Source organism: Gymnogyps californianus, chromosome 2 (genome assembly GCF_018139145.2).
Source record: "Gymnogyps californianus isolate 813 chromosome 2, ASM1813914v2, whole genome shotgun sequence".
Classification (NCBI taxonomy): domain Eukaryota; kingdom Metazoa; phylum Chordata; class Aves; order Accipitriformes; family Cathartidae; genus Gymnogyps; species Gymnogyps californianus.
In genome coordinates this window covers 53,810,687-53,821,588 of record NC_059472.1, presented here as the reverse complement: position 1 = coordinate 53,821,588, position 10,902 = coordinate 53,810,687, and the positions used below count along the sequence as shown (strand labels likewise).

The window sequence follows — 10,902 nt, the reverse complement described above, 5'->3', positions numbered from 1 at the left end:
AGATAAAGGCCACAGCAAAACAAAATGCATACACATTGCAGTCTGAATATTGCAGTCTTCTACTCATAATGATATCCTTAAATTGGCAGCTCTCCTGCTCCACAAAGCCCTCCCCCAACCTCCCAAACAGACAACTGATTTGTTTTTAAGGATTAGCTGGAACTGATTTTTTCCCCCTAGAGGTCTCTTATTTCACTGTTGTTGGAAGGATAAGGGTGGGTGACTGACATTGAAGTAAGTTGAAAGGTGAGCTGCAAGTCTTCACATTTTTCAGTAATAAGTCATTTTGATAGTAAAGTCCTTTTCTGAAAGGTAACTTAGATTCTTTTGGCCAAAATACACCTCAATGCAACAGGGATCTCTTCTAAATCTCAGTCAACCACCTGTTTAAGTACCTCACCAAGACCTGGCTCCCAGAACTCACAATTTCAACCAAATACAGTCTCTTCTATTTTAGTCTACTAGAATTACTGAGTCAAAACCTTGTCATTGCGAGTCCAAGAAGAGCAAGAGTGGAAGCCCTTGTCCTCCCCCCTCTAAATTTGTCACCAGTGATGTCTAGGAGCTGTATTACAAAGATCTGCAAAGAACACTCACCCCAACCCCTCTTCTGGCCTCCTCATTTCATCTTCAGGAGAACTTCTGCATCGGCTGTCACATCTCCCAGCCCTAAAGTATTTCTAGGAGCCAAAAGCTGGAACTCTTAGAGGGGCCTAACATATCCCCCTGAAATTTAATGAGAGTTGCCTACATAGCTCCCTTTGGCCCCTTTAAAAAATTTCAACATAGCAGAACACAGTCAGGTACTTCTGGCCCACTTTTCAGCATTCCTTTAAACATCTGGTTAACAACAATTGCTAGCATAGCTCTCTAAACCAAACAAAGTCAGTATGAGCTCAAAAATATTTCTCACTTCCATTTATTTCAAGAGTAAAGCTGTGTTTTCTGCAAAGCTCGTATTCAACAAAATACACTGTATGCATCCATTTTTAAAGAAAATATTTTATTACATTATGGGAAAAAAGCATAATCATCCAAAGTTCATATTGTTAAAAAAATTGAAAAATTTATTTTAGACAGCGTGTCGGTATATTCTGTTCCGCATGGGAATGATAAGAAGACTCTATATCATTACTAGATATTGCACAGTCTGAAAGAAACAAAAACAAATCACATGATCTTGGGAACCATCTCACATTATGAAAAACCTACAAAGAAAACATTAAAAAAAACCCCAACAACACACAATCCTTTCTTTCTACAGTAGCTTTAAGTTTATAATTCTTGGAATGACCATATTCCACTGAAGACCATCTCAGTGACAGGAAGCTTCATTTCAGCAATCCCTTGTGCAAATAAGATTAATAAAAAAAAATAATAATAATGCAGTGAAGTCTTTTGATATCGTGTGGGTGGCAATAACCACACAGCTGTTAGATCCCTGCCTGGAAAAACAAAATGGGAAAGGAGAAGGAAGGGGATTTAGGCCATAAATTTCGCTTGCAACTCCATCTCTGCCGCCCTCTTGAGTGCAACATCCACCAGTAGCTGAAATCCACTAAAATCCTGGTTAAGGTCTGGTGGGGTTGGAGGAGGAGTGTTAAAGAGCCCGCTTTGTGCATTTGCACCAGGTCCCAGTTTAGATGCGTCCTCATGGTAGGAGAGGGAGTTGTCTGTGAAGCCGTTGGCCGGGGGCTGCTGCAGGTCCGTGGTCCGGCCTACATCAGCTGGCTGGCAAAAGTGGAGAGGGGCGTCTTTCAATGCAGTCACAGTCGTGTGGCAAATCACCGATGGCCGAGCCAGGACCAATCCCGGGGAAGCCGGCTTGGAAGAGGACACAGTCTTGCCGAGCGGTGCGGCAGCGGGAAGGAAGGCAGTCTCCTCCAGTAGAGGAATGTAGTTCTTTGTGCTGATGGAAGACTCCACCAGGCCGCCCTCGGGAAGCTTGGTCCCTCGCCGCGAGATAGTGAACTGATTTGGGTCTTTGCCATCCTTCCTCAGCATGTCAGGTAAAAGCCTGCGGCGTGCATTGATAAACCAGTTGCAGACCTGGGAATATAATGACATCTTAATTTCTACCTTCATTCATTTCCAACTATGTGCCATTAGAGTCGTTGGGCTAGATTAATGAATCCCTCCAAGCAGTTTCCTTAACTGCAGAACAAAAGAGAGACCTACTGACAAGTTCTGACATGCCTGGCAAAGGCCCTTCCCTTGTCCCAGCTCTACCCCCGGCTCCCCACTCCTGTTACAGAAAGCCCTGGGACATCTGAAGACTGCTAGCCCAAACAGAGGAGTTTAGCTTTTAACTCTGTGCACACACATTAACCTATTAGCTATTGTTCCCTAGCTTAGGTTAATTAACAACAGGAAAACCTTTTCTCTCTGAAGAGAGCCACTCCTCCCACAAATAGTTACTGATTTTCCTTGTTCAACTGACTGTGTCGACAGACATAACATGAATTACCTCATTTAAGTTTGTCCTTGTTTAAATATCAAACCGGTTTCCTGGGCGATACAGGATAGTTTATAGTTTAATGTCTTTTTTCTGTTTACTACATAAAGGAGGTTTTCTTTATGATGTTACATTAAGGAAATTTTACTTTATAGCCAATTACAAAATCTGTACTAATGAATTAATCTGAAAAAATAAAGCCCAGAAGTCAACAGAAGTGCTCTATACCTAGCACCTCTCAAAACCAAACCAGGGTTTACCCAAGTTCTCATGCAGCCACCTTCCCACGAGGTGGAAAGCAGCAATTGTCAACAGCTATTCCACCAAAGATGATCACAGAAGATGAGAACGATGCGTTCAAGGGACCTCACAGCTGCCAGCGGTATCCCAGGATAAGAACTAACTACACAAAAGCCTCATCATACCTATACTAACACACTTGAGTAGCTCTATCCTGTATAGGTTGTTCCACTGATCTTAATGGAAGTCATCATACGCATAATTATATACGTGCATGTTCTACAGGAACAAGCCTCAAGTTGCCATTTTAGAAGTCAAGAGTTACCTGTTAAGCTGCATATCTATCACCATAAAACCTCTGTTGACAAATAAATACCTTCTTCTCACAATAAATTACCTTATATAGACACTTTATGTCTTTTGGGGCCCGATTCCACAAAAATTAGCATGCATGCTCAAATTGATGACTGTCTGCTCTCCTAGAGAAGTAATTTTATTCCCAATAAACAAAGATCATCATAACACACGATTCATTTGTATTTCTCCTTACAAGTGTCATCAGAAGGAGAGTAACAATAAAAAAGGAAATCTCACATGCAGTGTAAACATTTGTATCAGTGACTACACCACAGGTAAATTAAGAAGAAAACAGCTCCTTTTGAAGCAAGAACTACTTTTTTTAATACCTGTAGTGTGGAAAGGTGTGTTTGTCGGGATAACAGCGCTTTTTCTTGCTCTGAAGGATAAGCATTGTATCGGTGCTCATATAGCCAGTCCCGAAGAATCTGCACGGATTCCTTGGGCAGGTTGCCACGTCTCCTCCGTTTGCCTGAGCCAGCAGATGAGGAAAGATCCAGTGGGACATCCATAGTGTCATCATCCTCCGTTTCACTGCCTGATATTGCAACTACACCTACAATTATAAGACAAGAACAATCAGCCTCCTAAATCCGTAAACTACTCAGCTCCAGCATTCTATGGTTCAGACACTTTTTATTAGATTAACTGTCTTTACTATGAATCATGGTATAGCCTCCTATACAGGAGATTTGTCCTGTAGCGTTAACGTGTCAAGCTGTAGCTTTTCTGTCAGCTGAACAAAAAGTAGCACCAATGATCTGTTCCTAGGGGAATTCTTCTCTGCAAACCCTCATTTTCTTGTTCCCCTGGCAACCTTTTATCTGCTGCATGTTATCAGATAGCTTCTATCTAATGCCAATATTGTCCAAATTTGCTTGCTATGGTATGCATCCAACACTTTTCTTCAAGGATAACTATCCAGTGGCTGAGCAAAAGGTCAATAAGCAAGAACTTAAAACATCCAACTCAAGCAATGGGTTATTTAATTACTTCTTAACATGCTGATGCTTCCCTCCTGGGAGAGACAGCTTGTAGATTTTATAAATTAATAGCTCATTCCAGATCTATTAATAAAAACTAATGGAACAAGAAAAGAAGAAAGGGAAAAATTGTGTCTTCCCCCACCCCCGAGTGGATTTTCACTTAGGAAGCAAAAAAAAGTGCAGGAAAAGGAAAGAACCAGGTGCCTAAGAGTCCACCAGTTTATCAGCAGATGGACTTCTTTAATTTAATTGCACTTCTGTATCAAGAACCATGATCATTTAATGTTTGGGTGGGTTTGTTTGTTTGTTTTAAATGTACCACTTTGCATCCTGATTATTTTTTCAACTTCACGGTTTTAATCTCGTATTTTAATCTGTGGAAATGTGTGTTCTGTGCTACACTTATTACAAAGGCTCCAGATTTACACGTTAACTGCATACCTTTTTCCTTCAACACAAAGAAAGGAACAGAGTTCAAAATTTAATTATCCCTTTATATATATACCACACTACTAGTAACATGAAGCTATAGTATGTAAATAAAATTAAAACAAACAAACAAGTATTCAATAGTTCGGAAGACTACAATTCTACATACAAGTCACTGAGGAAACAAATAGTACTGTAAAATACAAAGAAAACCATGCTTTAAATACTCACCAGGTTAAGCTCACCAGAAATTTTAGGAATCTTACTAACTATATATAAATCCAAATAAGATACCACCCATTTTCAACTAGTACCATTTAATACTAATTTCAAGTGGAATTATACTGGCTTTCAGAAGCATTTTGTAGAAACTATAGAAGGAAAACAAACCCTTAATCTTTCTGTGTTTTGAACTTAAGATTGAGGGGATGTGGGGGGGAGAAACTTGCTCATTCGTAACACCAAAACTCAAAACCTTAATAGTAAAAATAAGTTAAATGTCAAAAGTAAAATTTTTATGTGGGCAACCACCCATAATTCAAAAACTCTGCTTAAAGAAACAAAGTTAGCCCTAAAATACAAGAAGTGTGCCTGTGAAAGTATAAAACTATATAAAGCTATAGTTATATCCGTAAGTAAAGAAATAGAAGGAATTAATGTCATTTAAAAAACAAACAAACAAGCAAAACCCCACAACACAGAAAGACAGAAAAAAGGTGTGCATGTGTAAGTTTTCCTTAATACCTGGGGGGGAGCAGAGGAGGACCCTTCCCCACACTTTCAAACTTTAGCCAAAGCTGACATGGTAAATTATTCTTTCCTTCCCCTATTTATGAATAGTTCCAACATCCTTAAATTTAGTTTGAGTTGTCCAAATTTCAATGCATATTTTTGATATGCAAGCATTCCCAGTAGGATGATCAATCTGCAGTTTGTCTGGTGTAGTTACTTCAGTAGCTTTCTTAGTATTGTTTTCATTCTCCCAATTGCTGATTTATGTAATTGACAAACACCAAACTGACATACCAAATTTTTCCTGCGATGATTAGCTACATAAATTATCCAGTCATGGAACAGGAACAATAGGACAATATTTAAATAGCCAACACAAGATAAACTCCAAATTATGTAAACAGGTTCTTAATTCATGTAGAAAGTATGTCAAGTTTGCTTTAAAATGATTCTGAGCAAACTGCTTTGTATTTGTCATAGCTTCACGGAAAGTGCTGTCACGCTTGCAACCTAACCTGAGAACATGCCTTGCACAATGGGCTCCTGGAGCCATGAGGAGCACTTCTTGGAACAAAGATCCTGCACAGACAACACGATGGCTCTGCAAAGCAGCTCATCCCTTTTAAATTGAATTTAAAAACTAGCTAAAACTAGCCTACGCTATTCAGACAATGTTTTCAAGTGCACTGTTCTTGTTAGTCAGAAACCAGAAGTGTTGCAGCACTTCAGTGGGTTGGGTTTTTTGTTTGTTTTTAAATATAATAGGCAGCAAGACAGGACCTTGGAAAACAGGGAGAGGCAAACAGTGAGGGCTGGAAATGAGAGAGAAAAGAAGCCAAAGAAACTACTCCTATGAGAAAGTTGGGTGTCCAATGGTTTGTCAGCCATATTTATGTGGCAAAACAAGAAGTCCTCCAGACACACACCACCCCATCTGGAGCAACCTCTCCAAGATCTAACACACAGCTAAAAGACTCCACGGGCATCTCTCCGAATTTGAGAAAACTGTTTTGACAGCAAAACTTCTTCTAGAACTGTTGCCCTTTTTGACCCGAAAAAAGAAAAGTGACAAAATACTGTCTGAAAGCAAGCAGCATAAAAACGTTTCTCTATTTTGCAAACAAGATCTTTTGCTAAAGTAAAAGTTGCCGTCTGACTAACTGTAACCTACCTAGCAAGAAATGAGTCAACAGCGGAGCCTGCCCCTTGACCCGCTCGCTTAGCGTGTCATATTAATTGACACAGTAAGTTAGTGACACAAAGCAGGTTTTGGTTAAGCAGGAAACCCAGTGTAGTACAACTTCTCCTCATTTAAATGAGCTCATTTAAATAGACGATCAGCCCTCTGAACTTGTGGCAGATCTCTCCGGCGTGGTACAGACAGAGCAGCAACAGGAAGTCATGGCTAGAAATCTCGCACTACCCCAGCTGATATTTTTTACTAGAGCAGGAGCCACGTTGTTGCTGTCAAGGCTCTGTTTTCATTAAAGCATTCCTGCTGATTACAACCCAGCTTTGTTTTTCCGTCTTGTTAGTAATCAGGCTATTCGCTGCTGGTTTCCTGTTTTAACAGGGCCCAACTGAAAAGGCTTCTGGCTAGGCTCCACGACTGGACCATTGGCTTACTGTTATTTACACCCAGAATAAAGGCTTGCGGACACGACAAGTAACCCCAGCTGACCTACTAATTTATTTCACCTTAAAAGCAGGCTAGCGTCAGGTTATTTTACGTCTCCTCCTAAATACACTTAATCTAAACAGAAAAACTGCTTTTACGGGACTAAATTAAAGCAGCACAAGTTCATCTACAGAGAGGTCTGAGAAACAATACAAAATCCCACTTCTCCACTCCTGCCATCGCCACTTAAATGAGCAGTCCACGCTATTAATGACCTAAGAACTACATGATCAGCATCCCTCCTTTACAAATTGCTTTATCCTCCTGGCTTCCCAGCTGAAGTCATATACATGATTGAATGCACTGTTGCATTGTATCACAGCCCAAAGACTTTACAGGTCCTCCGGTAATCAGCTCAGGGAAGATTACACCTAGGATCTCGAGTCTAGGCTCAACATCCAACCCTTAACAGCTTGAAACAACTCGAGTAAAAGTACAGTGATGACTAAAGTTGATTTCAAAATAAACTACTGCTACTTAAGAAGGCACGCTGAAATACTTTGAGGGGGAGGACAAAGTATTTACAGAGGCTGAGACAAATGAAATGGAAGTTAAGCAAACGAAAAATTTAGGCTGCGTATCAGGAAAAAAAAAAAAACTGTCCCATTGTGTCGAGGAAGAGCTTCACAGAGGAAGTGGCAAAAGCCAATTGTTATTCAAAACAGGACAAAGTATACCACAACGAACAATCTCTGCCCTCCAGAGAGGGGATGGACAAAAATCACCTTACGGAAAACCTCCTACCCCACCTCCCTAGAGTTCTCTGAATTTCTTAAGCCGGATTTTTTTTTTCTTATAAGCACAGATAAACAGAACCAGTTCCCATCTTTGTAACCAAGTTCAGTAGGATTCCTCACATGTATAAACTTGAGCACATGCCTGTGTCTTTGCGAGATTGTATTCTAAATCAGCTAATTAACAAGCTGAATATGTTCAGTGTGATTGCTATCACGTTATTATTTGTAAATGAAACTATCCACAGAAGAGTCCTCGGGGTTTTAATCCACAGCCTGTTAGCCAAAAAAAACCAAAAACAACAAAAAAACCAAACCAACAAAAACCCCAACAAAAAAACAACCAATAAAAAAAAATCCAACACACAAAGAAACCTAACTAAAATTTAATGTGAATTTAAAAACCAAAACCAAAAATAAAGTAGTTTAAAATTATTCATAAGTAACCAAGAACTACAAGGATGCAGAAGGGAATTTCCACTGTAAAAAAAACTTTTTCCTTTGAATAAGTTTCATAAGTGAGGAACCAGCTTATTTCTTTTCCTCTGCATCTCACAGCTTGCGCTCTATCGCTTCTAAAGCAACCAGACTTGGCTGTGCTATAATTTTTTTTTCTGTAAATGGGATTTTTCTAGGAGTGCAAGCAAGAAATCTGTAACAAAGTCACTCTTTGAAACTTCTTGAATGAGCCTCAAATGCCAGGAGGTCACAAATAACTACAAGCTCAACCTTTAATAAAACAAAGGCACCCTAGCCCTAACATCGTTTTAAAAAGTTTCCGTCTTTGTCTCTACACCTTTTAATTTCTGCCACGCAAACCCCAGGCCCATGGCCCCTCTCAAAAGTTCTCCCTCCCGCCTGTCACCTTTCATTGTTTCCATTGTTTCAGCCCAGGACTTGCAATCCCCAAAGCAGATCTTTCCCCCTCTCTCACACACATACACACACACACACACACACAAAGCCCTACTCATGCATACCTAGAAACTACGTCAGCGTTTTTCACACGCGTTTATTTCGGGGGTGGCAAGAACAACAGTTGAAAGTGCAGGGAGTTTGGTATTTCACCAACCAGCAGCTGCCCTCGGGGAGAGAAGTCTGAACAATGGAAGCAACAGCAGACAGGAAACCAGCTCACCACTGCTGTGCAAATAGGGAGCATAGGAATGTCCTAAAAATAACTGGGCTAAATTAATTCAGTTAAGCCATAGAAAAAGAAAAAAAAAACAAACCTGCTTGTAATAAGGTTAAGAATCTCAACCTACCTAAGACGACTGAAACATTTTAAAGTCAATGCTGTCACCGTCTGTAGGCACAGACGGCTGAGCTTGGTATGCAGCACATGTTGTAATCTAAAAATCCGTGCAGTTCGCAGGCAGGCTGAAACGCGCCGTACGCGCCCCCGCTCCTGCGGGAACTCGGAATGCTTCGCTGTTAAACACCACCCTGCCCGCTGTTTAAACTCCGTCTTTGTGGCTTAATTCCCTTTGTGTGCGCTCCTCTTAGATGAGTGGCACGTCCAAAGCTTCGTACGAGGGCTACAAACCATATTAGTACATCACGTTTCCAGGAGCCCAATGATTTCACTAACTACATATGCATTAATTGCTCCAAGGATATTAACAATGAGCGAGGCTGCTCTACTATAGAGCCGCAGGAATGCGTAGTAGGGGAAAACCAGCACAACTCTGGAGTACTGAACATGCGCACTGCTCCCCTCTAACCCTCCACTTCGGATAATTTAATGGTCTTTTGAATGCAAAACACCCTTCATCCACACTACCGACTGGTAAATCGCAACTGAAAAGATACTGCTTTGCTATAAACTTCTTTCCAGCCAGCACAGATGCGTTAAATCTGAAAGCACGTTCCGCGTCTTTGTGGCCAAGCTCTAACTTAAAGGCACTTAAAGCACCACATGCGCAAAGAGTAACAATCCCCTAACTGTAAAGTTTGTCTGTTTGTAAATTAACACAAAGAAAACTTAAAGAGCCTTATTTTTATGGGGGGGGAAAAGTCTTCCTCCTTTTAACCCTAACTGTGTCGAAACTTTTGTACTTCCCCCCCCCCCCCCCCCAGTTTTAAGGGATTAAAGAAAGGGAAGGAAAGGGCAGCAACTTTCAGCAAAACAACGCGGCCGAGGGCGCGGATGGGGTTTGAGCCCCTCCTGCCGAGTTCCCCCCCCCCCACACCGCCCCCAGCCCCACGCTGCCGTGCCCGCTCCCGCCGCGAACAAAGAGTTGCCAGAGGCCGGCGGGTCGCGGCGCTCGGAGTTGCGGGCGGCCCCGCTTTCTTCGCCCCAAGTTGGGAAAACGACCCGCACCCTCGCCCCCCGGTACCGGGACGGCGGGGCTCGGTGCGGAGATGCGACAAAAAGCGTTTTAGCGGAGGGCAGGGGGAAGAGGCTCGACGGCGGGAGCGAAAACAAAACTTAGCGGAGGCACAAAGCGGGCGGCTGGACATGTTTTTGACAGGGAGCCAGCGGCGCGGAGAGGCGGCCGTCTCCAAACAACAGCCCCGCATGTTTTGTCTGGGAGCGGACCATCCACTGCCATCTTCCACGGGAGCTCGGCCGGGGCGGGGGGTGGGGGGACACTGGGGAGAAAAGGGCCGAGGAGAGAAGGAAAACAGACTCTGTCTGGCTTGGCAACAACCCCCCGCTCCCTTTTCCCCCCGAGCCGTTGCCGTAGGCACCCCGCTTTCTCCCAGCAGGCGAGCACACCCCATCACAACTACCTTTTTTACTTTTCATCTTGATCACGAGGACCGAGCCGCTGCCGCCGGACACCCCGCACACCGACCCAAGTTTCTCTCCCTTTACCGGACGCTGCTCCCCCTTTAAACTCGGCGAGGAGGAAGACGACGACGAAGAGAAAGAAGAAACACCGCCGCGCAGCGCGGAGCCAGGCGCCCAGTCCGGGGCTGCGCTGCTGTCAGCGGGAGCCGCAGGGCTCTGCCTCCCCGGGGGGGGTTTCTGGTGCGGTCGCTGCCGGGGTGGGCTTCCCTCCCCCCTTCCCTTTGTTCCCTTCTGCCGGCGATTGGCCCCGGCTTGTTAAAGTGAGGAAAAGCACGGGAGGGAAAGGTACACAGCGCCCGCCCTCCGCCACCTCCCCGCAGCGAGTACGGGAGAGTAACCGAGCGCTGCACTGGCACTCGCGCCTGCCGCGCTGCCTCCTCCTCCTCCTCTCTCCTCCCCTCCCGGGCTGCTGTGAGCTCTGTCAGACGGGAGGGGAGGGACGGGCCGGCGGAGGGGGGGGGGGTGTCCGCCCGTACCCGCTCGCTCATGCACAC

At 43.5% G+C, this 10,902-nt stretch overlaps 1 protein-coding gene across 3 annotated transcripts; it reads right to left on the bottom strand.

The window, feature by feature from the left end:
- Nucleotides 1-986: 986 nt before the first annotated feature.
- Nucleotides 987-10,626, bottom strand: TGIF1 (TGFB induced factor homeobox 1). 3 transcript variants are annotated; one of them, XM_050891532.1, is made up of 3 exons: nt 10,348-10,626; nt 3,382-3,608; nt 987-2,049 (listed from the first exon to the last, which is right to left on the bottom strand). In XM_050891532.1, the coding sequence occupies exons 1-3, from the start codon at nt 10,361-10,363 to the stop codon at nt 1,483-1,485; spliced, it is 810 nt and encodes a 269-aa protein (XP_050747489.1). In that variant the 5' UTR covers nt 10,364-10,626; the 3' UTR covers nt 987-1,482. The 3 variants fall into 3 exon arrangements, with proteins under 3 accessions (XP_050747489.1, XP_050747490.1, XP_050747488.1); XM_050891533.1 differs by lacking the exon at nt 10,348-10,626 and adding an exon at nt 8,877-8,891; XM_050891531.1 differs by lacking the exon at nt 10,348-10,626 and adding an exon at nt 8,408-8,492.
- Between the last annotated feature and the right edge of the window lie 276 nt (nt 10,627-10,902).